At 50.7% G+C, this 26602-nt stretch overlaps 11 protein-coding genes across 11 annotated transcripts; 6 read left to right on the top strand and 5 right to left on the bottom strand.

The window, feature by feature from the left end:
* Positions 1-1095: 1095 nt before the first annotated feature.
* Positions 1096-2622, top strand: N7506_000902 (phosphatase PAP2 family protein; the record flags this gene model as incomplete). The annotated part of the gene is made up of 4 exons (XM_056950198.1): positions 1096-1157; positions 1207-1233; positions 1284-1774; positions 1928-2622. The coding sequence occupies 4 exons, from the start codon at positions 1096-1098 to the stop codon at positions 2620-2622; spliced, it is 1275 nt and encodes a 424-aa protein (XP_056816113.1).
* A 774-nt stretch (positions 2623-3396) lies between these two features.
* Positions 3397-4089, top strand: N7506_000901 (uncharacterized protein; the record flags this gene model as incomplete). Its single annotated transcript, XM_056950197.1, has 2 exons — positions 3397-3471; positions 3541-4089. 2 exons carry the CDS (start codon positions 3397-3399, stop codon positions 4087-4089), a joined length of 624 nt encoding a protein of 207 aa, XP_056816112.1.
* Positions 4090-4513: 424 nt separating this feature from the next.
* Positions 4514-5488, top strand: N7506_000900 (uncharacterized protein; the record flags this gene model as incomplete). Its single annotated transcript, XM_056950196.1, has 1 exon — positions 4514-5488. One exon carries the CDS (start codon positions 4514-4516, stop codon positions 5486-5488), a length of 975 nt encoding a protein of 324 aa, XP_056816111.1.
* Positions 5489-5622: 134 nt separating this feature from the next.
* Positions 5623-7015, bottom strand: N7506_000899 (serine/threonine-protein kinase; the record flags this gene model as incomplete). The annotated part of the gene is made up of 3 exons (XM_056950195.1): positions 5623-6128; positions 6306-6775; positions 6840-7015. 3 exons carry the CDS (start codon positions 7013-7015, stop codon positions 5623-5625), a joined length of 1152 nt encoding a protein of 383 aa, XP_056816110.1.
* Positions 7016-7731: 716 nt separating this feature from the next.
* Positions 7732-10408, bottom strand: hxB (putative molybdenum cofactor sulfurase protein (HxB); the record flags this gene model as incomplete). Its single annotated transcript, XM_056950194.1, has 3 exons — positions 7732-8614; positions 8665-10201; positions 10306-10408. The coding sequence occupies 3 exons, from the start codon at positions 10406-10408 to the stop codon at positions 7732-7734; spliced, it is 2523 nt and encodes an 840-aa protein (XP_056816109.1).
* Positions 10409-12358: 1950 nt separating this feature from the next.
* On the bottom strand, positions 12359-13022 carry N7506_000897 (mitochondrial 54S ribosomal protein mL59; the record flags this gene model as incomplete). Its single annotated transcript, XM_056950193.1, has 2 exons — positions 12359-12403; positions 12453-13022. Coding segments are annotated over 2 exons (615 nt in total), but the record flags the coding sequence as incomplete, so codon positions are not given.
* A 449-nt stretch (positions 13023-13471) lies between these two features.
* N7506_000896 (putative mRNA splicing protein (Prp39)) lies at positions 13472-15789 on the top strand (the record flags this gene model as incomplete). The annotated part of the gene is made up of 4 exons (XM_056950192.1): positions 13472-13540; positions 13606-13821; positions 13891-13994; positions 14415-15789. 4 exons carry the CDS (start codon positions 13472-13474, stop codon positions 15787-15789), a joined length of 1764 nt encoding a protein of 587 aa, XP_056816107.1.
* Positions 15790-16574: 785 nt separating this feature from the next.
* prp28 (mRNA splicing protein PRP28) lies at positions 16575-19049 on the top strand (the record flags this gene model as incomplete). Its single annotated transcript, XM_056950191.1, has 2 exons — positions 16575-16871; positions 16956-19049. 2 exons carry the CDS (start codon positions 16575-16577, stop codon positions 19047-19049), a joined length of 2391 nt encoding a protein of 796 aa, XP_056816106.1.
* A 506-nt stretch (positions 19050-19555) lies between these two features.
* On the bottom strand, positions 19556-22502 carry N7506_000894 (M1 family metallopeptidase; the record flags this gene model as incomplete). The annotated part of the gene is made up of 3 exons (XM_056950190.1): positions 19556-19681; positions 19746-22116; positions 22174-22502. 3 exons carry the CDS (start codon positions 22500-22502, stop codon positions 19556-19558), a joined length of 2826 nt encoding a protein of 941 aa, XP_056816105.1.
* An 873-nt stretch (positions 22503-23375) lies between these two features.
* N7506_000893 (SRP9/SRP21 family protein) lies at positions 23376-23875 on the top strand (the record flags this gene model as incomplete). Its single annotated transcript, XM_056950189.1, has 2 exons — positions 23376-23444; positions 23492-23875. The coding sequence occupies 2 exons, from the start codon at positions 23376-23378 to the stop codon at positions 23873-23875; spliced, it is 453 nt and encodes a 150-aa protein (XP_056816104.1).
* A 329-nt stretch (positions 23876-24204) lies between these two features.
* N7506_000892 (putative CorA family metal ion transporter) lies at positions 24205-26286 on the bottom strand (the record flags this gene model as incomplete). Its single annotated transcript, XM_056950188.1, has 6 exons — positions 24205-24298; positions 24356-24409; positions 24459-24511; positions 24565-24734; positions 24811-25483; positions 25528-26286. 6 exons carry the CDS (start codon positions 26284-26286, stop codon positions 24205-24207), a joined length of 1803 nt encoding a protein of 600 aa, XP_056816103.1.
* Positions 26287-26602: the final 316 nt, after the last annotated feature.

The following is a 26602-nucleotide window of genomic DNA, read 5'->3' as shown; positions in this document are numbered from 1 at the left end:
TACTAGGATCTGATGCGCCTGCCAATTCTAAACGGGTTATCTATAGAGTACATCCCATATCGAAGCAGTCATCCGCTTACTCCGTACGTCGGTAATGCTGACCAGAGATGATATTGTTGTAAGCTTAGGGAGGAAAGTTCTCGTTCCTGAAATGTTATTATCATACAGCCTCCATATAAGACTCTGCTGTTGCGAGTAGACACCAGAATGGATGTGTTCGGGAGGGGCTTTCCCCTCTGGCCAGTCAGCATGCTCGCTTAACACGCCCCACCACCGGCTCTTTCATTCGTCTTCTCTCTCAGGGTCTTTCTTTTTTTTTTGGCACTTTTCTCCATAATCTCCCCACTTTGATCTTCGCTTCATTTCACTCCAGAATCTGGGCACGTGACTCAGTTCATACAGGACTTGACGCCTGTGTAGACGGAGTCTCTCACTCTGTACGGAGTACGGAGCACACCTCTGGAAGTAGACTGATACCAATCCCTTGTGAATCAAGACTGTATCGGTGTTGAGTCTGGTCCAAAGGCTCGGGTTCGAGTTCTGAGCTTGGCGTCTATTTTGTATATTTCAATATTAGATGCTATGATCCTAAATGAACCAGGTTGAACAAAATATCCAGTACTTTCTGCCGTGAGCCTTGAAAATAATAACCAGGTCTGAGGACTCCAAATTGGATAGAACGCGCGAGTCTCGTGCAACGCAAATTAGGCAGAAACATGAGAAGGACGCGGAGATGTGGATCTGCACTGGGTTCTGGGCCTAAATGGGGTTCTCTCTGGGTACTGGGTACTTGGCCCCAAAGAGGTAATCGTTTGGCACGTTAGGTACTGGGTACTTGGGATTGGCCAGAACTATAGACTCAGCCACGTTGACAGCTCAAAGCGAAACGCACAAAGTAATCAGACTCCATAATAAGAAGGATAATAATAAGAAAATAAGAGGAATCCAAAGTGAGATGCGAAAAAGGTTCAGGAGGCGCCAAGTAGCATTGACGCCAGGCTTGCCAAGCAATGCCTTTGGAGGCAATCGCGATTTCTTTTTCCTTATAATCTGTTAATTCTTCTTCCTCTTTCTGAAGGGGAATAAAAGGTCAACATGGCAATCCCCACAAAGTTGCCTTTCTCCAAGCGGCGGCTCCGACCACGCGTGATCATTTCGTATGTTGTGATCCTTTCCCCGCGTCTTCTCCAACTAACTCGTCCACAGCTACATCTTCGACTATGTGATTCTCATGTATGACACTTCCCCATCGCAGCGACATCCCTCGTAACTAACGGTACCAGTGCCTGCGTGATCGGATTCTGGATCGTCGATTCCATCGAACCCTACCATCAACACTTCTCCCTCCAGAACATCTCCATCCAGTACCCCTACGCCGTGCACGAGCGCATCCCCATCGCCTACGCCCTCTGCATCTCCGGCGCTTTCCCCCTGGCCCTGATTATAATCTACACCCTCTTCATCGATGGCTTGTTCTCGCACAATAAGCCCCAGGATCCGAATTCCGGCAAGCGGAAGCTCAGAGGCCCTCACCGATGGAAGGACAGACTTTGGGAAATGAACTGTGGTGTCTTGGGTCTCCTCTTGGCGCAAGGCATCACCTTTGTGATCACGCAGGCGCTAAAGACCGCATGTGGCAAGCCTCGACCTGATTTGATTGATCGCTGCCAACCGCTGGCAGGCAGCAAGGATCTCTTCCCCGGACTGTCGAACTCGACAATTTGCACGGGCGACCCGGCAATTATCAAAGATGGATTCCGATCATGGCCATCAGGTATGTGTGGGCTAGGAACGACACTCTAGAAGTCCGTCTTGCTAATCTTTGTTCTTTTAGGTCACAGTAGTTGTGCGTATCCCTCGCGATTAGCATCCATGGTGCTCCCCGCTTCCAACCTTGGGATCAAATACTAACGAGATCGAATTACAGCGTCCTTTGCTGGTCTAGTCTACACGTCCCTCTGGCTCGGTGGAAAGCTACACGTCATGGATAACCGCGGCGAGGCGTGGAAACCCCTCCTCGTCATGGTCCCACTGCTCGCCGCGACCCTCGTTGCAGTGTCGCGCATCATGGACGCCCGTCACCACCCCTTCGATGTGATCACCGGATCGATGCTGGGAACCGTCTGCGGCTACGTTTCCTACCGCCAGTATTTCCCACCGATCACCGAAGCCTGGCGCAAAGGCCGCGCCTATCCAATCCGCACCTGGGGCACTGAGCCCGCGGGCCCCGACGCCGTCCGGCTTGTTAAGGAGGACAGCAGGACCGCGCTTCGCAATCCGGAGGAAGAGCGCATGGATCCTGACATCCCCAGGTCGGAACGCAGCAGACCCGAGGATTCGACGTACCTCAATTCCTCGAATCCTTTCGCCTCGAACATGTACAATCGCCGACCGCATGATCACGACCCTGATAGCGGTGCTTGGTCTTCGAGTGAAGATGATGTTGCTAACAATGGGTATGAGATGCGTCATGGGTATTCTATGTCGCAGAACCCTGCCGGTCACCATCTCCCCCAGTACGACCCCAGTAATGCGTATGTGTCTCAGACGCAGCCGCTTACCACCGAGACGATGGCGGGTCCGGGACGGCCGTTGACGGACGCTCCTGGTCGAGCCGTTTAGAGATGATTGATGTGATGACTTTTGATTATGATGACCATCTGGGGAGTAGTCTTTGCCGACAGGATTCGCTTGGCTACCTATGATTTGCTGGGGCATTATTGCGATGGCTGGGGAAGAGTCTGTATGATTATGGCATTGGAATATTCGAACTTTGATTGCATTTAGTGCCGAAATTACAAATCTGACAAATTTGAAGCGAACATCTCTTTACTCCGTACTCCGTACTCCGTACATTGTCTTTAGTCATGCTCCAGAAAAGTATTGTTGAAAATGTATGTTGCCCTACACGCAGTAGCGCACGCCCAACTCGAGGCGCAAGGTGAAGCATCAAAGGCTCCACTCTCGTTGTCTTGACAACAATGGAGTAAAGACCCTTGATCGTCTCTGTACTCCTCATGAAGGAGCTATATGCAAAACATAGATTAGAAAAACAAGTGTGCTGCAAGTCAAATAAATTGATCAATGAAACAAAACTCGTCAGGGCCACTCTGAGACGTTTGTTCCCAGCCCCCTCCATCATCCCGCGCCGTGAGTCGCCCAGCCTCCCTCAGCCTAAGATGACCGATGCATCTCTTCTTTTTTTTTGTTTTAATTCCCCTCTCTTTTCAATGTGATTTTAAACTCTTTTATTTCTCCCTTTGTCTCTGCATCTCTGACATCGTGCATCCTGCAGCAACTGAGCCTCGTGTGGTAGCCCCACGTCTCTTGTCGCACAGGATAGTTTGTCAATAGACCACATTCCAAAGATCTGACACCCGAAACTCTCTATCCATCATGATCGCCAGCGTCTTCTTCATCTTCAATCGCCTGGTCGAGATCGTCTTCCTGATCCCGATCATTGGCATGCTGGTATGTCCACGTCCCATCCTATACATCCCACCCCAAGTCTCCAAGTCTCACTTCTAACAACTCAACCAGGCCTACTTCGTCAATGGCTACATCAAAGCAAACATGCTGACCCCCTCCTACATCCTGGTCCTCTTCATCGTCAGCACAATCGCCATCTTCTGGGCCCTCGATACCCTAATCCGCCTCTCAACAACAAAGCGCTCCGCAATCTTCGTCGCCTTCATCGACCTCTGCTTCTTCGGCGCTTTCGTCGCAGGAGTCTACCAGCTCCGCTTCATCGCAAACGCAGACTGCGCAAGCTGGCGCGGCGGCTCCGTCTGGATCTCACTGGGCCCATTCGGCTCTTACGGCCGACAAACCGGTGACCCGCTCTCGCTGGATGTTAATAAAACATGCGCTATGCTGAAGGCTTCGTTCGCAATCGGTATCATGGAGTGTGTCTTTTTCTTCTGGACGGCGTTTATTGCTATGTGGTTGCATCGCACCCATCATGAGGTCGTTGTTAAGGAGACTACGGTTCGACGACGCAGTCATTCGAGTCGTCGTCATGGGTCTGGTTCGCATCACTCGCGTCATCGCAGCTCCAGTCGTAGCAGACCTGCGCATTATGTTGTTTGAGGGGGATGAGTTATGGGGGTTCGGATTTGTTTGTCTTTTTTGGTTTTGGTTTTGTTTTTTTTTAATGGCATTTGGCCTTTGCATCTCATGAATTTTACGATGGATGCTTTAATGAGATATGGACGGGAGATTCTTGGAAATTGCCTATTGGCATATGAATTGGTGTTTAGTATGAGTATAGCTAGAAGATCATCATGTCATGGATATTTAGGGTTCATTCTCCACTCGCTTTATGTCCGAGAAGCCAAATTGTAAGCTCGAATTGCGAATCTCGGCTATCGTAGTCCTCATTCAACCGGAATCCTCTTTCAAATCCCCCGCTCTAAAGTTTCCAATAGTTACACGCTCTCGGTACTCTCAGAGCCCTATTCAAACTCTCCCTCTACTGCGGAGTAGCTTATCACCGATTCTCAGTCGTAGCACTATGACTGTGACAAAACATCCACGAGACCCTCCCCCATTGGACGAACTCGCAACTATCATCCAGCAAGCACTACTATCCAACTTCAAAACCGCAAGCGTAGCAGTCGTCAAATGCCCTGATCTAAAACAAGCCCCTTTCAACCTCGCTGCGTCCGGATTATCCGGAAATCCCCGAATCGCAGACATAGGCGGACAACAAAACCTCTTCCCTCAACCAATCCTCGATGCAAAATATTCCCTTCTCTCTTTAGCACAAGACATGGAAATGTCACCCGGTGCAGGCTTCGTCCTCGGCGCAGGAGCCGCTCCACATCAAGACCTCGGCCGGAACGCCGAACTAGCACCAAATCTAGCCTGGCGGAAAGCTGGGAATAGTTCTAGCTTTGATGATCCCAGTTCATTGGTTATTGAAAATGGCTCGCGAATCATCAAAGTTGATGAATCTCGCGAGCCTGTATGCGAGCATGCCTCGACTACGAATTGTGCTTTGATGATCAATCTTTATGGATCGGATGGAGATACTGGTCTGGTACTTAAGATTAATGCGAAGGCGCGCATGGGGGAGAAGAACTTTACTGATACTATACGCTACGGTCTACGAGAAGCGTATGGTGATGCCAGACCGGTTAGTCTGGGAGGTGTGTTTCTTCTTAAATCTGGGAAGGCCAAATTTCATATCATGCCGGACTTTCCTCCGGAAGATCAATTGCCGTTTCGAGATAGGGCACAGTTGGAGAGGGAATGGTTGTCGTATCATGTGTTTGATGCTCCTGTTGTTTGTTTATCTGTGATGCACAGTGCTGATCCCGAGGGTTTGGGGTTGAGGATGGAGCATACACATTGCTTTGAGGTAGATGGGGATCGCAAGGGAGGTCATTATCATTATGATATTCCCGATGGGGATGAGGAAGTTGAGTATGAAGCTTATTTCAATGTTGCGTCTGTGGTTTATAGAATCGATCGACCAGGGACTTGAAATTCCTTTGGGTATTTCTCGTCGAAATATGCTATACTTATACCTGTCTGTTTTCCTTTCTTGCCAGTTGAACCTGGGACACAACACTATAGCCTCGTGGCATACTAGGCTTCACGTAGCTCAGATGGGTAGCTTCAGGCGTCAATCGCGCAGAACCATCGATCTGATAGGATTTCCGCAGGCGAAGGTCTCTTTGCGGGATCATATTGCAATATCCATCGAATAAGCGTTTTCACTTTGTTAGCTTCCTCCTCACCGAGATCCGGGCCTGCCTGATCAAACCAATCTTCCATGGTCGTCTGTTCTAACATGAGCGGTTCCTTCCCGGGATCAACTCCCCCAAGCTGACAATTGAAGAGCTTCCTTTCGGGCGTGAAGTATAGCGACGAGGTTTTCCAATTCTTGAATAACTCTTCAGGAAGTGGACCAAGCAGAGCAATGAGTGCGAGAATATGATCGTCGTCTTCCCAATCAGACCACGGTACACAAAATAGTGGCTGTCCGGTAATAAGCTCAAAGACGAGGCAGCCAAAGCTCCATGTGTCAAGAGTATTGTTGACAGCTCCTTTAAGAATCAATTCGGGTGCTCGAAGACCGACTGGAGTAACGATCTTTGTTGGTGGGTCGGTAAAGTAATAAGCTATTCAGAGCATTGAAGTATAAGTATGGAGATCGTCAATAGAGAGGAGCGAAGAGACTGACCACCGCCCATATCGGATAATTTGACCTTAAACGCTTCACGCTTCGGTATTGGAAGTGAAAGGCGCCAGTGGCTGCGCAACGCAAAGATATTGAGGGGCCCATTTATCGGGTTTACCGTCCAGCCTCTGTACCGAGGGCGAGATTGATCTGGCCTCCACATCTTTTTCTTGTAGGAGCAAGTGCTCAGGTGTCGAGTCAAGATCATCGAGGGAGAAGAGTATGTTTCCCGGCTGGAAGTCTCCGTGGGCAATACCATTCTCATACAGGAATGCAAGGCCTCGTAAAGATTGCTTAAGAATCCTCTTTGCCATTTGAGGTGGATAGCGGACTTTCATGTCTTGCATGCGAGGTTTAAACTGCGGCAGCTCCTCGACCATTGAGTTGACACTCGGGCCCATAGGCTCGAACACCAGGCACTTGTGGAGACCATTAGGCCCGTGGTGTTCGAATTCGTCTAGTAGTTGCGTGGTATACTGGGGCCCTTCTACTGGCGCGACTTGATTGATATGTCGCAAAATTCGTAGCTCGGTTGTCGATTCTGAGACATCTGACACAAGTATCTTCAGTGCGACATATCGGTTGTTACTTGAAGGAGATGAGTAATGATCATATATAGCGTTGCCGGTAGGAATGTCGAAGCTGGGCTTACTTCAGGTCATGGGCGAGCCAAACCGTGGAGTAGGAGCCGTCGCCAAGCTTCCGGATGACCTTGTACTGGTGGTTGAAGACGTCGCCGAGGATGACTGGATGATAACCGCCCGGTCGATAATCCTCCACCCATTCACAGGGTAAGCTGATAGGCTCGAATCTCCGTTCGTCACCCATCAAGGCCCTTGATGGCGGAGTGGGAGGAGACAAGATACTCATGACCGTGATGGGGATGAATTGCTCAAGAGTTGCTGAGGGGAATTGTGAGAGACAGAGGATTATGATTGAAGAGAAACTGGATGGACTTATCAAAAAGGGTAGGACAAAACTTCCGGGGTACACTTACTCCGTATGGTCCCTCGAGATGAACAACTCTTGGGGGTTGTGATGGGAACATGCATCACGGCGCGTACTATTTTTGTTCTTCGTGATGCGGTGTGACTAAAAAGAGCCTCAACTCCCATAGCACCACAGACGCCACTTCAAAGACGGCGACACTCCATATCCCCTGATATCTAGTTCCCTGGCTGACATGAGAAGTTTAAGACTAGAAAGTGGGAGACCGCCCGTGAATGGATGGGCGTTAGATTTCAATTCCATTTCGAAGTTAGCGCTGGAAATGCCCACGCGGCACCAGCAGCATATCGGTGACCGCGCCTTCAACCCTGGAAGATTATAGGTAGCACGACGATGCAAATCTTAGTGCAGCTTATAGGATACTGTCAGGTAGGTGAAAAAATAATTTGAAAATAAATTGATCAATTTAACATAGTCACAATCTTTATATTGAGTTATTGCTTGAACTCGGAAACAATGAGACGAGATGAGAACAACACTGACAAAACCACACATACTCCGGGCGAGACCATCAAACCAGCTGATTGTCCAATTAATTAATACTGAGTCCAAGGGACAACCACATCTCCCACCATGACTGTGCGGCGGCCAGATTTCTCGGTATCAAACCCATCTCCTTCTTCCGACGAGAGCGTAGCATACCGACCAAATGAGACCTTCCCATCAATATTTCTTGTTTTGGCAAGAGTCGAGAACGGCTCATCGCGTCGGGCTCCCGTAAATTGATCTATGCAGACCATTTGACACCTCTGACAGGCATCAAGAGCATCGAACCGTAATTGATCCGGTCCTATTCGAAGTGATGACCAGGTGTCCTCGGCATATGGCTGCTCCACATCACCACGGCGAGCGAGACGTTCAGCGACGACGATGTTTCCACGGAACACATCTGCCGCGACAGTCTTATTGCTACCTGATTTGGCATTGCTTTTGATGATTTCGTTCAACCGGTTGACGGATGACCGCGACACAACGAGAATTGGCGAATCATTGGAAAGCGCAATTGGTATCGATTCAATCTCCCGCGCTGGAGGTGAGAAGTCCCCAGGGAATGAGCCTGGCATGAGAAGACTACGGAAACGACTCTTCCATGAATTGGTCATGCGCGGCCGGCGTGAATAGCGGATGGCGGTTTGAGTGGGGAATCTTGCGAGTGTACAAGGCACGCCGAGGAAATCTGAAAAGAAGGTTGAGACCACGGGAGATGTGTACGCGTGCAGGGCTACTGGCTCCCCGCATACTGTTGTTGATCTTTTGGTCGAGCTTGGGCAAAATGAAGTGGACACAAGGCTTGTGTCCTCCCAGCCAAGTGAAATCTCCAGACTGACTTGATCGGTTGCCGCTATTGCGCCACATGTTATGCGCAGGACGCCTTTTTCAATGTCAATCGATGGTCGTATCAGACACATCCGCGGGTATCTATTTGCGTAAGTATCAAGTCTCAATGATTGCGGCCGGGAGAGACATACCGCTTCTGATTCAAGGCTGCACTCGTTCCCTGATGAATCAGACACCATTCTCTGTCCCAGGCGAGTCCCTCGCTTTTGACTTCCCATCGCTTGCCTTGGGGAATTTTGAAAGCCCCACAGCTCTTTATGGGAAAGACCGCTAAGCTTTCCACATAGAAATGCGGCCCAACAACCCCATCGTTTGCTCCGATGGGATCTAGACAAACAATTGAGGGGGTCTTTTCGACGTAGAATTCCTCGACGAAGCTAAACAAGGATTCAATATCTCTCATGTTTGTCATCGCACCCAGGCTGACACGTAGAATTCCCGTTGGTCGCCCTCCCAAAACATCATGGCTATCGCCGCAGCGCAAACCGGTTGAGTAATGATTGCGAAGTTCAGGACCAGTCCATCCCAGATAAGAAGAGGTCCCGCCTGGATTGCAGACTGATCCAGTGCGAATTTGAAGATTCTGGACAGTGGCTAGCTTCTCAACCTCTGTCTTTGGAATCCATTCACCGCGACTATTGCAAAGATTGAACGCGATGATGGGACCTTGAGTTTGTTGATTGCCATATGCCGAAGAAGGTGATTGATATATCTGACAGACTTTTTTCTCATTGAAATGTACCAATGAGGAGAGTCTGTCATATACTTCCTTGGCAAGGAAATTTGTATGGGCCGAGATGTTAGACATTGAACCATACAATCGCTCATGGGTGTCCAAGGCTGCATCCAAGGCGATGATGCTATGAAAGGGAAGAGTGCCATCTTCTACCGATTCATGAATGGAGGTTTCTTTCTTTGCATGCCACTGCGCCCCAGCAGCGACGACCATGTCGACAGTGCCCCCACCAAAGAACTTGCGTCCTTGAAGGACCCTGGCGGCACTTTTCCGAACTATCAAAGCCCCTAGATCGGGAAAGCCAAATATTTTGTAGAAGCTGAGAACCGTGAAGTCTGGCGCAGAGGCAGAGGGTCCAAGATCAAGTGGAGCAGTTGATACAAGAGAGGCAGCATCAAGTAATGTATATACATTGCTACTACCACTTGTGTTGGCTGCATTTCGAACTTGCTCACACCAACGCCGCGGCAAGCGCCTGCCGTTCATGTTTGATTGTGCAGGATATGCGATCAGTCGCGGCGCTTTGGACTGGTTGCCGGCAAGCTCTGAGATTCCAATTTCCATTTCCTCATCGGTTTGGAAACATGAATATCCCATCCCAGCCAGCTCTCGCACTCCAACAATACTGGTATGGGCGTCGGAGTGATACCCATACCAGAAGCCTCGGTGATCAGAATCTCTCATGGACTCTGCCACCAATTTGATTCCAGCAGTTGCGTTTGCTACAAACACAAGGTCGAATTCATTGGGGTCGGCGTTGAAGAATCTCAGCATGCGGAGTCGGACATCATCGGTGCGCGTTGTAGAGAGCTGCGACGACAATGACATCGAGTGCGGGTTCCCAAATAGATTGGAGACCATGTCTCTTGAGAAACTTTCAATTGTAGATTTGGCATAGGGTGTTGTCCCTGCATGATCAAGATAGGTCGTATCTGTTAGACGGAACAAGTTTGATCAGTACCAATCCAAGAAAATTCAGGTCCGGGATGCTTTGGTTCCAAAGATGAGAGCCGGCTAGGTGCGTCAATCTCCATACCATTGAGAAGAGGATACTCTTGCTCTCGGATTGCGTCCACATTGGTAGAGTACCCTTGGCAGTACTCCATAGGAGAACCCTCTTGGTTACCAAACTTCGACATGATTGGCGAGACACAAAGAATGGCAAAGTGACGATTCCCGAACTTCCGAACTTCCGAACCCGACGTAGTAATCGACGGGCGAGCTGGCAAAAGGCGAAGTCAACCTTCACTAATTCTACTTGAGACTCGAAGGAGGCGATCCTCGACAGCGGTATACGAAGATGCACCTTGTCCGGGTGGTTGGGGTCAGAGGAGGTTAGAAAGGATGAAGAAGAGCGAGAGTAAATATCAATGAATATGTGAACATCCAACAGATCCAAAAGGAGATCAGAGAGGAAGAAGGAACAAGACCAGAACCTGACCCTAATCAAGTAGACAAGTACGAAGTCTGAAAGTGCAGTCAGATGAATGTTGCAAGAGATGTAGGAAACATCCAGAAACCGGCTGCATCTTTGCAACGGTGCAATATAAAACGGTTTCGGGGGAGGGTACATACAGATAAGGTGAGTATATGCTAAAATCGGTGAGCTCCGACGGCGACAAATCAACCGGCCTGGGTATTATTTCCAGCCAACTTCAATGGGATAGGCTGTTGATGTCCGAGGAAAAAGCATACACATCCGAGGGAGTGGTCCATGGCTTTTATATGTATATTTGCATATTCGAAGATGTCAAAGGGATGATATGAGACTGCTTGCCACAGGCCTGGAGATCCCCGCACGTGCCTGTGGGAGGTTGTGGCAATACCGTGGCAACATCGGCTGAGTAGCCGCGACTCAGCCGCTAAACAATAGAAACACCGCCCGGTTTGGACCGGGTCCATCTACAACACGCACATAGCGAACTTATCCCCAGTGGATCTGCAGGTCCCTTCCCCCTCCCCACTGCCCGGTCCAACTAGGGCATGTCCATGCATAATAGCAATGTCTCTTATACCCCCCCAATAGGCTGGATCGGGGAGATCCCTTCGAATCAGCCGACTGAGCTCCATCTACTATTGATTTCACCAGCGCATCCCTACCTAATATCACATTGAAAGATGCCTTATGTGATTTCAACTCGTCAGCAGCTATTTGTTTGCGAATGTTCCTCCCATCACTCTGTATCACACGTTCTAGTAGAGCCCCCCGACGGACAATGCATTTGCTATCTGCATGTGCTTCTAGGATCATGCTGGGGCTAAAGCATCGCCCTCTTTCTCATCACATTGTCAGCTTACCCAATGAGACAGAATTCTATTGATACCAGCAATCAAAAAGATTGCACGGATCCATATAGGGAGTAGCCCCTAGCCCCAAGCAATTCTTGTGACTTAGCATGGGTAGTACATAACGAAGAGCATATCCAGCGCCATTTGTTGATAATGTGGCCGCAGGCTCAGCGCAGATGATGCGAGTGGGTCAAGTCCTATGTAGCAATGTAGACCAAAAAGCCCCCACAGATTCTCAACCTCATGATCACACTTGAGGCCGAAAACGATGTCATGGTGGTTAGGTAGGATTGGAAATACTTGCATCGTTCATTACCACGGGCACCTGAATGGTGGAATAGGAGAATGTTATGCGTCATTGCCTAAACACACGAACGAATCTCTACAAGAATGAATAGATTCACAGCATGGACTGGCTGTTGGCGCTTGCTGCCTACACCGCTAGCTGCCAGGGCCAGTAACTCAGGCCCCAGCGTTGGCGGCGCCTGTACGTGCTTCGGCCGGAACTCTGAGCTCGGAGGAACAAGGGCCAAATAGATATCATATGTATCTATTGGCTAGCACTGGGGTATGTGACCGCATATTGTATTGTACATGATGTGATGTGCTGGTAGTATACTTCGAAAGAAAAAAAGAATGAACTCCATCCCAAGCTCCTGTTGTGGCTCGTACAAGTATTGATGTCGACACGGGATGCAATTCGGGCAAGAGCCAGCACGGTAATGGTAACCAAGAAAGAGCAAACCGGCCGAAAGAAAGAATAGAGAAATGCTTCAACGTATTCTGTTGAAACATTACAATTATCGTCGCTTGGGCCATTGCTTCCATCCACGTCCGTGACCTCTCTGTTTGAAGGGTCAGCATTGTTGGAGAGAATATCGGATGTAAACCTACCTGCTTCCATTGGCGGACCATTTCCGGCATGCCCTCCATGGCCTTGCGGCGATCTTCGAGGCGAGACTCCATCGTACGTTCCCACTTGTGACCCTTGACCTTCTGACCAATACCGGTTCCCTTAATCTGCAAGCCACGTTCCTGGCGACGCTTCTCCTTGAACTCAGGCGATTTGCGACTGGGAGGAAGAAGCTTCTCTACATTATATTTGATAGCCAGCTTCATCAGATCGGCTTGTTGTCGGAGTCCGTATCTCGGTCCCTCCCATTTGCCAAATCGCTTGTGTGGGAGGAATGGGTTGCGAAGAGTATCGCTTGTCACAAGGAGCGAATGCGCGCTGGTCCACTCATTTGGCTTCAATCCTTGAGTGCCCTTGGCATCGCGGTCAGGGGTGTATGGTGATGGGAGCGGCGTTTGCGGAACAGCTGCATCCTTTGGGCGAGGTGCTGGACGACGAATGGCAGCAGAGTGCAATTGAGGAGGATAACGGGCGAAGAAGGAGACAAGACGCTGAGGAAGGCTTGCAGCCGGTGAAGGAGTCGCCATGGTGGATGTGACTGACGAGTTTGTCCTGCTCGGATGACAATTGCAGGTGTTCTGGTCAAAAAGTTGATACCGCCCAGAAACACGCTAGGCCATATCTGGCAGCGTGGTTCAATATTTCTGGCCTTACGGTTCAGGCAGAAATTATTCTCCCAGCTCGGCCAGCCAGAGGCGGAAATAGGATTTTCCAGTCCGTGTGTCCCACGCCCTCGTCGCCTGATTTGTCGGGCAAAAGTCAGTTACCACAAGTGCCGATTTAGGCCTGGATCGGAACTACAATACTCCGCTGCCCACGGCTTTCCCGCCTCAGGCATCGAGCGTCCTATCTTCAACTTGGTTTTCAGTGTCGTCCCAGCCTCCACGCCTTCGCTTCGACTTCCCCATTCTTATCAGCACTCTGTGCTATTCATAATCCAACGAGATATTCGCATTCCATCACATCACTCGTCTCCCAGTGCATTCAATCTCCCGCGACCATGGCTGACTACCAATACGGAGGCTCTGAGGAGGAGAACGCCGAGCTACAGAAGCTTGAAAACGAGTTGGTACGTTTCGCGCGTGCGCGCATCAGGGTGTAGCAGTGCGCTGACTCACGCGATAATCTCATTAGCTCGATGATCCCGACAACTTCGAAACATGGGAGAAGCTTGTTCGCGCCGGAGAAGCTCTCGAGGGTGGAATTAATCGCAACTCCAACCCTCAGGCCATAACCACTGCCCGTGCGAACTACGACCGCTTCTTAGCCAAATTCCCTCTCCTTTTCGGATACTGGAAGAAGTATGCCGATCTTGAGTTCTCAATCACTGGCACAGAAGCCGCGGAAATGGTATGAGCACACCATGTTGGTTGCATAGCAACGTTCTTCTAATGAGCTGTGCTAATTTGATATTGTCAGGTATACGAGCGTGGAATTGCCAGCATCCCGCCTTCAGTCGACCTTTGGGCCAACTACTGCGGCTTCAAAGCGGAGACTTCCCACAATTCTGATATCATTCGAGAGTAAGTGCCACAGACCAGGCCTCCCACCCTTTCCCTATAACCATTGCCGACGCAGCTCGCAAAAGCTCTCGTGGTGTCGATCACACATGACTTCTGGGTCTTCCATACCCTACAGTGCATCGTTGATGAGTGAGACCGCTGCTTTTCCCCATGATTCGAGTAGATTCTACTTCTCACCCCAAGCTCACTCAGGGTCGTCTGTTTTCTTCTGACAACATTGCCTTCGTTGCGTTCAAAACCAAGGACTGATTTCGTTCGATGGCCTTTTACGAAGCACGGGGTGCCTATTGCTTAACCTCATCGACCTTGGCTTTTACACTTGGATAGAGTTTACCACCTACACTTTTCCTCTGCTATTTCACCCCTCTCCCACCCAAATCCTCACTACGTGCGCACAAAGCTAACGCCTTTATTGATCAGACTTTTCGAGCGTGGTGCTGCTTGCGTTGGTCTTGATTTCCTCTCGCACCCATTCTGGGACAAGTACATTGAATTCGAAGAGCGAATTGAGGCTCAAGACAAGATTTTCGCCATTCTTGCTCGTGTGATTCATATTCCCATGCATCAGTACGCTCGCTACTTTGAGCGTTACCGCCAACTTGCTCAGTCCCGTCCTCTCACTGACCTCGCGCCTGTGGAGACTCTGACTGCATTCCGCGCTGAGATCGAGGCTGCTCTGTCCCAGCCGGCTCCCGGTGCCAAGGCTGAGGCTGAAATCGAGCGAGACCTACGATTGCGATTGGATAGTTACCACCTTGAAATCTTCACAAACACTCAAACGGAAACCACCAAACGCTGGACCTTCGAGTCGGAGATCAAGCGCCCCTATTTCCATGTGACGGAGCTTGATGAAGGTCAGTTGACCAACTGGAAAAACTACCTTGACTTTGAGGAGGCCGAAGGTTCGTACGCTCGCATTCAGTTCTTGTATGAACGCGCCCTGGTGACTTGCGCTCATTACGATGAGTTCTGGCTTCGCTACGCTCGCTGGATGGCTTCTCAACAGGACAAGGAAGAAGACCTGCGGATCATCTACCAGCGTGCTGCCTATCTTTACGTCCCAATCGCCAACCCCACCATCCGACTTCACTACGCCTACTTCGAAGAAACAGCCGGGCGTGTCGATGTGGCGAAGGATATCCACCATGCTATTCTAGTCAACTTGCCCAGCCATGTGGAAACAATCGTTTCTCTCGCCAATGTGTGCCGTCGTCACGGCGGTCTGGAAGCGGCTATTGAAGTTTACAAGACACAGTTGAACTCCGCAGAATGCGAGATGTCCACAAAGGCTGCCCTCGTCGCTGAATGGGCCCGCCTTTTGTGGAAGATCAAGGGTAGCCCCGACGAAGCCCGAATGGTGTTCTTTAACAACCAGCAGTACTACATTGATAGCCTGGCGTTCTGGAGAAGCTATCTGGTTTTCGAAATCGAACAACCAACCAGTGCGGCCACCGAGTCTGTCCAGTATGACCGCATCAAGCAGGTTATTTCCGACGTTCGGTCCAAGAGCACCCTCCAAGTCAATGCTGTCAAGGAGCTGGTCCAAATTTACATGAATTACCTCCTCGAACGAGGCACCACCGACACAGCCAAGGAGTACATGACCCTTGATCGAGAGGTCCATGGTCCCGCATCTGTTGCTTTTGCTCGTACCGGTGGCTCTGCGGCGGCACTCCCCATCCCTGCAAACATTCAACCTGCTCCGGTTCCCATTCCCCAGCCCAGCCAGGAAGATCCCGCTTCACAAGCTTATGCGTACTTCCAACAGGCTCCTGTGAACGGCCTACCCGCTTAAATTGCAGCCCTGGCCTCCACCCGCAGCTAATGACTGCAAACGTCGACTTTTTCCTTTGCGCTGATTATCTTTTTTTTTTTTTTTTTTGGATGAGTCTTTATGACTTTGATTTTGATTTTCCCCCAACTTACCCTTCTATCGCGATTCACCGGGATAGGTCAGTTTATCCCCCTTCTCTGTAGTATCACCCCCTTTTCTTGTCAGGCTCTTTTTTTCAATTCTGTCTAGCGATTCTGATGACCCTTTCCCCAACCCCCACAGGGAAGATTTCGTCTCAACCATTTATGGGCTGTTGTCTGGCATCTGTTTGGTGCTTGGTGGTCTGTCTGTGTTCACGTCGAAATCGGATCCCGAGCGTCCGGCTGTATTTTACCAGCTTATTCCCAAATGAAAATTAATATACCTAGTAGCCATGTCAACGTTCCAAGGTTGTAACATAGTCGCACACATTAGCCAAACCTTCCAAGGTTTTGGATTTAAGCGATCATTATTTCCAATGTTGTTACTCTAGTCCGTAGAGCGAATGCCTTTAGTTCCGTCAATGACACTCATTTTGATGTACATGAAAATCGCAATAATAGTCCCATTGATCTTCGAGCAAGCCTTGGAAGGGACTGATATTCTCCGTGCCCCGAGGCCAAAAGGCGTCTAGATTGATCTAAGATAAGGATGTGCACGTGACTGCGTTTCTGGCTCTCACCACCTTCCGTAGAAATTCAATATCACATCTTCTCCGTTATCAACCCGCGTTTCTGTCACAGAGCTTCATAGCTTTCTCCTTCACAATGACTATGGACGGGGTAGTTTCCACAGGGTCTGATCCGTCTCCCCCATTTCCTCCGCCCGCACCAATGGAGCGCCCTCCAAGCCCACCGCCACCTCCTCCTGAAGACTCGGCCGCTCCGCCGCCGCCGCCAGACAACATAGCTCCCCCACCTCCACCAGAAGATGTACCTCCGCCACCGCCGGTTGAGACTAAACCGAAGAAGCAAGGATGGGGTGCAAAGAAGCCTGCTGCTAAGCCGTTAAGTGTGGAAGAGCTGATACGCAAGAAGAAGGCAGCAGATGCAGCAGCATCAAAGGTAAGTTCGCATTTGTCTTAATGGGCATCAATATCTCAGCTGAACATCAGTAGAGTAATTACTAACTTGCGACCTTTTTCATAGCCCAAATTCCTATCTAGAGCCCAGCGAGAGAAATTGGCGCTAGAGAAGCGAGCCCAAGAGGTTGAAGCTGAACGACAGGCTAAAGCACGTGCCAACGGCGCCGGCCATGACGAATTCACATCCAATACACCTACATCGAATTCCCAAGGTCCTCGGGAACCTCGAGGCGATTCGAGTCGCAATGTTCCTACTGGGCCGCGAGCGATGCGCGATGAGCCTCCAGCTGGACCACCTGCCACGCGCAAGGGAGACCGACAATCCAATCGGAACCAGGACATGCCACCACCCAAAGCCAAGGGCGAAAAACGATTGACTGAAGAAGAGGGGGCAGCAAAACTAGCTACTCTGACTAAGACCCGATACATGGGAGCCGATGTGACATCAAATTTCTCCGCGCAAAAGAAGCGCAAGCGCACAACCGACCGCAAATTCAACTTTGAGTGGAACACCGAGGAGGACACAAGTGGCGATTATAACCCGCTTTATCAAAACCGACAGGAGGCCAATTTCTTTGGAAGAGGACGTTTGGCTGGGTTCGGCGATGATGTCGCGAATGAGTTGGCTCGCAAGTATGCGGATGCGTTGGTCAGTCGCGACCAAGAATCTGGCAGCAGACGTGCCCAGGAAATGATGGAAATGGAACGCCGGCGACGAGAGGAGAGCACGCGCAATCAGCTGGATAAGCATTGGAGCGAAAAGCGCTTGGATCTCATGCGCGAGCGAGACTGGCGTATCTTCAAGGAGGACTTCAACATCGCCACCAAGGGTGGCAGTGTACCAAACCCTATGCGTTCATGGGAAGAAAGTCTACTACCGAAGCGCCTGTTGGAGCTGGTTGATCGTGTTGGCTACAAGGACCCCACGGCTATTCAGCGTGCAGCCATTCCTATTGCTATGCAGGCACGAGATCTCATCGGTGTCGCCGTCACTGGTTCCGGTAAAACGGCAGCATTCCTCCTTCCCCTCTTGTGCTACATTTCTGAACTACCGCGGCTTGACGAGAATGAGTGGCGCAAGAACGATGGACCCTATGCAATTGTTCTAGCACCCACTCGTGAACTGGCGCAACAAATCGAGATCGAAGCAAAGAAATTTACTCAGCCTCTTGGGTTCAACGTTGTCAGTATTGTCGGTGGTCACTCCATCGAGGAGCAAGCCTACAGCCTACGTGATGGTGCCGAGATCATCATTGCAACCCCTGGTCGTCTGGTCGACTGTATCGAGCGTCGCATGCTGGTCCTCAGTCAGTGTTGCTACGTGATTATGGATGAAGCCGATCGCATGATCGATCTTGGTTTCGAAGAGCCCGTCAACAAAATCCTCGACGCCCTCCCTGTTACAAACGAGAAGCCCGACACAGAAGCAGCGGAAGATTCGCGCGCCATGAGCCAACACCGTTACCGCCAGACAATGATGTACACAGCCACCATGCCCGCAGCGGTCGAACGCATTGCGCGCAAATACCTCCGCCGACCAGCCATCATCACCATCGGTGGTGTCGGTGAAGCCGTCGACACAGTTGAACAACGTGTTGAAATGATCGGTGGTGAAGACAAGCGCAAGAAGCGCCTTGGCGAGATCTTGTCCTCTGGCGACTTCCGTCCTCCCATTATTGTCTTCGTCAACATCAAGCGAAACTGTGATGCCATCGCTCGTGAAATCAAACAGATGGGCTTCTCCTCTGTCACTCTCCACGGTTCCAAAACACAGGATCAGCGTGAGGCCGCTTTGGCCTCCGTCCGCAACGGCTCAACAGACGTCCTTGTGGCCACTGATCTCGCTGGAAGAGGTATCGATGTTCCGGACGTCTCACTCGTTGTCAACTTCAACATGGCCACGTCCATTGAGAGCTACACTCACCGTATCGGTCGTACTGGTCGTGCCGGTAAGAGTGGTGTTGCTATTACCTTCCTGGGTAGCGAAGACAGTGATGTTATGTATGATCTCAAGCAGATGCTCATCAAGTCGCCCATCTCAAGGGTCCCCGAGGAACTGCGCAAGCACGAAGCGGCGCAGTCAAGACCCAATCGTGGTGCTGGAGGAAAGAAGATCGAGGATAGCTCAGGATTTGGAGGTAAAGGTGGATGGGCATAAAATGACCTTTCCATTCCTTTTAATTCATGTATTCTTCTATCTATACCATCTCGATTATCTGCCTGGTTTTCATGTTGAGCGACACCGGTCGCCATGTACGTTGTTAAACCTAAAATATCACGCTCTTACGAATTTTGGAAGCCCTATGTCGCCAGGTTCCCGATGAACCGCCTTGTATACTCGTAGCCATCTGGGCATGTCCCCCAAGCTTGGGCCTCGCTTGGATAGGCAGGACCAATTTAGCTTACTGGTTTGAAGTAAATACTCATGGATGTTGGTTTACGATATAAATAGTCAAGATTGATCAGTTGAGAAGAGAGTAGGAGTCGGTTTCTATTTCTTTCTGTCGGCCCTTCCCAGGAGAGCACACCCTGTGCGCTTCACTTTTGTTATATACCTGGGAGGATACCTAGCTGGTAAGCAATTGAAGAGTTTCAGGTTTTGATGAACCATAACGTCTTCGCGCTCGCGAATTATTTGTCAATCATGCATGGTTAAAATCCCAATCAGAGCTTGCTCTGAAGGTAGCTGTTGCTGCTGAGCCATTCCTCGACATCCTGGCGGTCACGCTTGAGCCAGTTAACCTTAGCGCGGATGGCATCGAGACTCTGCTCAACGGCACGGTCGAAGCCCTGCGAATATAAGTTAGCAAGAACAAAACATATATTATTTAGAGAAAAAGATTGAATCACGAACCTTGGTGTCCTTGGAAGCGAAGAATTGCTCCACGTCCTTCAACTGCGCCTCGGTGCAGAAGCTGGCGGTGGTCAGCTGAACAACGGTGCCCAGCATACCGAGACCGGGAGGCAGACGCTTGTAAAGGTCATCCCAGTTGGACTTGAGCCAGTTCCAGCGGCCTTCGATACCGGCAGGGTGGCTGCGAAGACCACCGAGAGGCATGTAGATATCCTGGCTCTTGACCTCGTCGTTGATGGCAAGGCCAAGAGTGCGCTGGATGAGTGTTGGGTCCTCGGAGGCACCCAGGCAGCGCAGAGCAGTGGTCTTCTCGTCGGAAGTAGGGGCGTTACGGAACCGGTCCAGAACAACCTCGTATTCCTTGACACCGCCGTGCTTCAGAGCAATGGTGAAGACACTGCCGCGAATGTTGGGATGAATAGCGGAGACATCACCAGCGGCGAAGCGGGCGAACATGTCCTGGGCAGCCTTCACCACAACTGGGTCTTCGGCCATACCTGCAGAGCCGAACATGAGGGCCTTGAATTGCTGCAGAATGTGGTCGTCGTTCTCGGGGAATTCCCAGCCAATCTCGTGTGCCTTGGTGGCAACCAGCGAGCGCTGGAAGGCCTTGAGAGCATCCCTGGTCTCGGTGTTCTCGAAGAGCCAAGCAGCACGCAGGGTACCGATACGGGTGAGAATCTCGTTCCAAACCACGAACTCGGACTCGGTGTCGAGACCTTGGAGCAAGGACAGCAGACCGGAGGTGCGCTGGTAACCGGATGCCGCCAGGGCACCAGAATCGGCGATCATACCGGCGCGGTCCTCGACACTCAGGCGGCCGTCACGGGCAGCCTGGCCAAGCTTCTTGAGACGCTCGGGGCTGTATGAGGTACGGAAGATGGCAGAGTGGTCGGCGTTAAGCTTGTAGAAGTCCAGATCAGGAACAGGGAAGTTGTTCTCGCGCTCAGTGAGCATAGTGGTTTCATCGACGCCCTTCTCGCTGCGCAGACCGAGCATGACGGGGAAGAGGGTCTGATCTTCCTCGGGGCGGACATCACCGGTGCGCAGGAAACGGTTCTGCTTCACGTGGATCGAGGAGTTATCCTTGTTCTCGGTGACACTGAGGACGGGAAAACCGACGTTCTTGGTCCAGATATCCATGACCGACTTCACGGGCTTGCCGCTAGCATCGCCCAAAGCAGCCCACAGATCACCGGTCTCGGTGTTTCCGTAGGCGTGCTTCTTGATGTAGTTGCGGACACCCTGGAGGAACACATCCTCGCCGAGATACTTGGAGATCATGCGCAGGACAGATGAACCCTTGGAGTAGGAAATAGCATCGAAGATTTGGTTGATCTCATCAGCACGCTTGACAGGCACCTCGATAGGGTGACTGCTGCGCAGAGAGTCGAGTGAAAGAGCACCCTGCAGGTTGTCAATGACGTAGGTTTGCCAGACCTTCCACTCGGGGTAGAAGACGTTGCAAGAGTACCACGACATCCAGGTTGCGAAACCCTCGTTGAGCCAAAGACCATCCCAGAAGTCCATGGTGACGAGGTTTCCGAACCACTGGTGAGCCAATTCGTGCTGGACGGTCTCAGCAATACGCTCCTTTCGAGACGCACCACTGTTCTTCTCGTCCAACAGCACATCGACGATACGGTAAGTAATCAGACCCCAGTTCTCCATGGCTCCGGCGCTGAAATCGGGAACGGCAACCATGTCCATCTTGGGCAGAGGGAAGTCGTTGTCAAAGGCCTTCTCGTAGAAAGCCAGAGTCTTAGCAGCGAGCTCCAAAGAGAAACGACCGTGCTCGATATCCTGATCCGGGGTAGCGTATACACGAATGGGAACGCGGAAGTTCTTTGTCTCAATGTAGTTAAGGTGACCAACGATAAAGGCAACGAGATAAGTGGACATGAGCGGCGAAGTAGTGAATTTCACAGCCTTCTTGGCGCCACCCTGAACCTCGGTCTCGGTCTCAACATCCATGTTGCTCAGGCAGGTCATGCTCTTATCTGCGACCAAAGTCACGGTGAACTTGGCCTTGAGAGCAGGCTCGTCGAAACAAGGGAAGGCCCGACGGGCATCCGTCGGCTCCATCTGGGAGGAAGCGATATACTTGGTCTCTCCATCCTTCTTGTATGATGATCGGTAGAATCCGGCCATGTTATCGTTGAGAATACCAGTGAAAGTAAGCTTCAACTGGGCCTTCGAACCCGCCGAGATAGCCTGTCCGAACTTAATAGTTGCCGTCTGGGCATCCTTGTTGAGAGAGATTTCAGGCTTTGAGTCTACCACCGACCCATTAGCTGAAACCACTGCGCTGTGAATGTCGATTTCGTTGGAATTGAGAGAAACGAAATCGGTGTCTTCGGTCACATCGAGACTAGATAGCACGGATTAGTGACTTGTACGTGACGCCTAGCTGCGACAATAGACATACTCAATGTTGACCGTTCCCTCGTAAGTGAACTTCTCAAAGTTAGGCTCGAGAGTCAAGTCATAATGTTGCGGTTTGACATTTGTAGGTAGAACCTCGCGGCCCTGAACATTGGTGGATCCGGAGACCTCGCCGCGGCGTGAGCTGCACATTCTGCGGTATGAACAGTATCTTTTGGAGGTTTGTGAGAGCGGAGAAGGAGTGCGACGAGAGATCGATCTGGGGACCGAAGCTTGAGGAGAGCGGGAAACAAAGAGGGGGAGGGGCGCTCTGGCGGAAAGAAGCGGTGGCTTTGCTTGTTGCAGCAGCACGCGCGAAGAGAAGCGGCGCATCAGCACTGAGCCCCTAACACTGGGGGAGAAGAGATGGGGGAAGAAGAAGGAAAAGGAGAATTAGTATTAAAAGTAATAGATATACACAGAATAATTGAAACACGATCTCGAGAGCAATGGCCAGCTGAAGGGAGAAAAACATATCAATCCGGCAGATCGAAGGCGGTGAGAACATCGGCTTCATGGGCTTTTCTTTCTTTTTTTCCCGTCTTCTTCTTTTTTTTCTTCACTACGCAAGTTCACCCAGTGGATGCTACACCTTTACCATAGCAGACAGCTGATTGGAATAGCTTTTGCTATTACATTGCAAGACCATATACCAGCAAGTTTGAGGGGCTCATGACAGATTCTTTGATTCTCGTGGATGGGCATCCATAGAAGACTGGAACATACACCGTGACTACATGCATGTCTCCTGTACATTGCGATGGCACTTTCGAGGAGGCCGAGGAAATTCCAAGGTTGTCCACATGTAGATCAGATCACAGACGAAAAGCTCTATGCCGCTTTGTGCCAAATAGTATACAGCACTCAATTGAAGCCACCACGGCCTTTAACACCTTTTACCTAAGTGAATCTAAAGGAAAACAAACCTGTACACCATTGCCCCGAGAACAATTATTCCAAAATGCAAAGGTTGTAGATTTTAGAAGATCTAAAAATCCATGTGTAGGCTTGCGGGGAGAGGTGCCAAGACATAGAAACAGCCGCCAGCACATTGATAACACCTCGAGACCGTCCTCTCCGACCTACCAACCAACCCCCAATACCCACCACTCTCCAGCTCTCTTTATCCACGATACCGCGCTCTGAACCCGGGCGCTCGAAGACCACATCTACACCTCCCTAGTCCGAGCTCTCCACGCCATCAAAATGCCCTACCTACCAACCTCCCAGGCCTTCCTGGAACAGTCCGCGGAATTATTACAAGCGTACCCAGCCGTAAGCACCTCTGCGCCGGCGAAGCAAGCACTCTCTAATAACTGCAGACTCGCATAGTAACAAAATACAACTTCCCCACAACGAGGCCCGGCAACGTCAAGCGGATCCAAAAATCGCAAGCCAAAAAGTCCGAGAGCACACCAAGTGCACCAATCGCAACTCTCACGCTGAAGACATTTAACCCCGCCACGGGGATCTGCTTGCAATACCGCACAAACAAGGCACAGGAGGTCAGCCGGTTGATTACGAGTCTTGGGAAATTGGCTGCTGGAGCTGATGTAGCGGGGTTGGGTCTATCGGCGCCCGCTCCGGTTGATGTTGAGATGGTGGATGCTCCAGCTGTGGAAGAGCCGAAGCAGCAGCAGCAGCAGCAGCAGCAGCAGACCCAGGGTGGGAAGGGGAAGAAGAAGGGCGGGAAGGGCAAGCGATAAGCTAAGCTGATGATTAAAAACTGAAATGCATTGGGGTAATTGTTCAATATTGCCATTGTCACGTAGATGGGCGAGCGGCTCCAAGATGTCCAGTTGAGTTTTAGGAATCTGAACCCAGCGGAGGACAGACATGGTAGGCAATAGCCCACAGATTCATGGATACAATAGGCAATGCGTAACAGGTGGAGAACCGGTGGTATGTATATACTCAGTGGGTCTGAAAATGGATAGCTAATTGTACAAATGCCAAATCCGAAGTCTAAAACGACGCCAGTGGCTAGAAATCAAGACAAAATACAAGTAAAACAGCGAGCTGCAACAGACTCCCTTCATTTCTTCTTCCTCTCCCGTCTTTGCTTCCTCGAGCTGACAATCAAGCGGCGCTGGGCTAACATGACTGCGTATCGCTGGATTTTGTCACGCCTAGGATAGAAATTAGTATCATGAATCAGAGGTTGTCAAGAAAAGCAATGAACTTACATCAGTATGAAAGTCGTGACACAGACGAAGGGTATCGCGATTTTCCAGAAATAGCTGTTGGAATTAGGAATTGGTCAGATAAATGGAATCGAGTCCGACTTACCTATCACTGTGTTCGATTCCGGAGAAATCTGTGAAGTTCATTCCAAAATATCCCTAGAATACCAGTTAGCATACTAATCCGAAGTGGTTCTAGAACTGGGCCATACCGTCAAAAATGTCATGGGAAGATAGAGGCAAGTAACAAGAGTAAGCTGTTTCATACTCTCGTTTTGGTAGGCACCAATGGTGTTGAAGATGAGGTCAATCATGTTATCAGCATTGCGCCGCATCTGATCGTATCCTTCAACAATAGTAATACAATGATCAAGAGCATCGCCTAGATATGTGTGGCACATAGAGCTGATCGTAACACTTGAGCCCCCCGAGACTTTTCAAGTTCGGTGTGACCACACCCACATAGGGGCGAGGTTCGACGGGCTCAGCAGGTGTAGCAGCCGGACTGAGAGGATTGCGCAATACACCGAAACCCGGCGTGCCGACGGGTTCGGAGCGGTGATCGCGAAGCGCGTTCATCACTGCCACAATGGGCTGGATGGCGTTTCGCAGCACAGCAATTTCGGATGTCAGGATATATAGAGACTTCGACTGGTCAATGTCTGGGTCGGTAAGGACCTCCAGCTCGAGGTCTCCGATGGCGTCTTGGTAGGCCATTGTGACTGGGATTGCAAGATCAATTACGGCATCGAGAATAGCCTGCAGCAGCATGCTTGCATCGCACGATTGCCGAAGAATAGTCTCGGGCGACATGAGACGCCTCACTATAGGGGCCTCAATGTCATCCGCACTTGTTTCGAAAAAGGACGTGACCGTGTTATCGGCATGCAAAAAGATTGAGACCTGCTCCAAGGTGACGCATAGACCTTTACCGGCGAGTGCAGCATGGCGTTCCATAAACTCGATTCGATCTTCGTTCGGCCCGCCACGATATCGCTGCAGACTCCTGGCAGTCGTCTCCGCGGCAGTCCCAACATTTCCGAAGTGAGAATTGTGCTTTGAACTTCGCCGGCCAAGACCAGGTCGGACGCTGGATCCAAACGTCGTTTTCTCTTTGTCTGCGGGGGTGGGCTAGATTTGAAAGTAAAGATATCCTTCAATGCTGCCAAGATGACACTCCGTTTCGTGGGCCTCTTTAAGGAAATGGAGCTCTTCTCGCTGGCGACGGAGCTCTTCCTGTCTTTCGATCTCCACCGGCTGACTGGCCTCTCTTCCTCATCTTCGGAGTCAGAAGAGTCTTCTTCATAGACCTTCATCAACTTCTGTAGTGTCAGCACAACGAACGCGTGATCCGAGTACCAATCGGCTTTGGTCCGGTTGGTAGTATGAACCACATCTTCGATCGCAAGACGATGCAATCTCTTGTGGTTTCCAAGAATTTTGATGACATCCCAACTCAATCCGTTCACATTGATCCACCGACATTGCACCCAGGGCTCCCTCTCCCTCTCCAAGAACTGCTCGAGTGTGTCATTGTCCAGCTCGTATTGCCGCATCTCATTCTGGGAGAAGTCCACGATGGTTATTTGGCACTGTCGGTGTAGGTCGGCGGGGATATTCGACGCCCATTCTGATGTGTAAGGCGGGAGAGGCTTGCTCGGGTCAATACCAGGTTCGGTTCCTGGCTGCCAATTGGGATCTTGTGCGAATCCTTCGGGGTGGTATGATCGTGCGGTGTTACGTCTAGCCCGCCGCTTCGTTGTATCGGTGGAGTCCACTCGTGTTGCCGAGGAGGTGAAAGCGGGAAACGCAGTCGGCTCCGTATCTCCCCCTCTTGGGGAGACTTGAGAAGTAGGCGACTGGCGACCAGCCTCAACGTCAACGTCGGATCGGGTTGCGTTGGGCTGCGCGTAGTCGAGCGAGTGGACGCTCATTTTGAGGGTTTCAGATGGGGGATCATCCAATCGCCTCAGTAGAATCTGTTCGGCTCCAGGATTGAATCACGGGTTTCCCCCTCATAAAGAACTGAAGTGCAGGGTTTTTGTAAAGCAATCTTTGGCAGCGCCATCAAGACAGTTTATTCGTTGGTTGAATGGGTCTCATTGAGACAGGCCGGCGGCGGGAAACATGATAGGTCTGCGGGGTTATGACGTCGAAGAGGCGCTGGCAATCAGACAATGAAACCTGTCAGCATACAGGGGTTGAAGACTTGAGAGTCACAAAGGAAGAAAGTCGGGAAAGAAAGAGATT

The sequence above is a fragment of the Penicillium brevicompactum genome, assembly GCF_028827555.1.
Source record: "Penicillium brevicompactum strain IBT 35665 chromosome Unknown utg000001l_segment0_segment0, whole genome shotgun sequence".
In the NCBI taxonomy this organism is placed as follows: domain Eukaryota; kingdom Fungi; phylum Ascomycota; class Eurotiomycetes; order Eurotiales; family Aspergillaceae; genus Penicillium; species Penicillium brevicompactum.
This window is presented reverse-complemented; position numbering and strand designations above follow the sequence as displayed.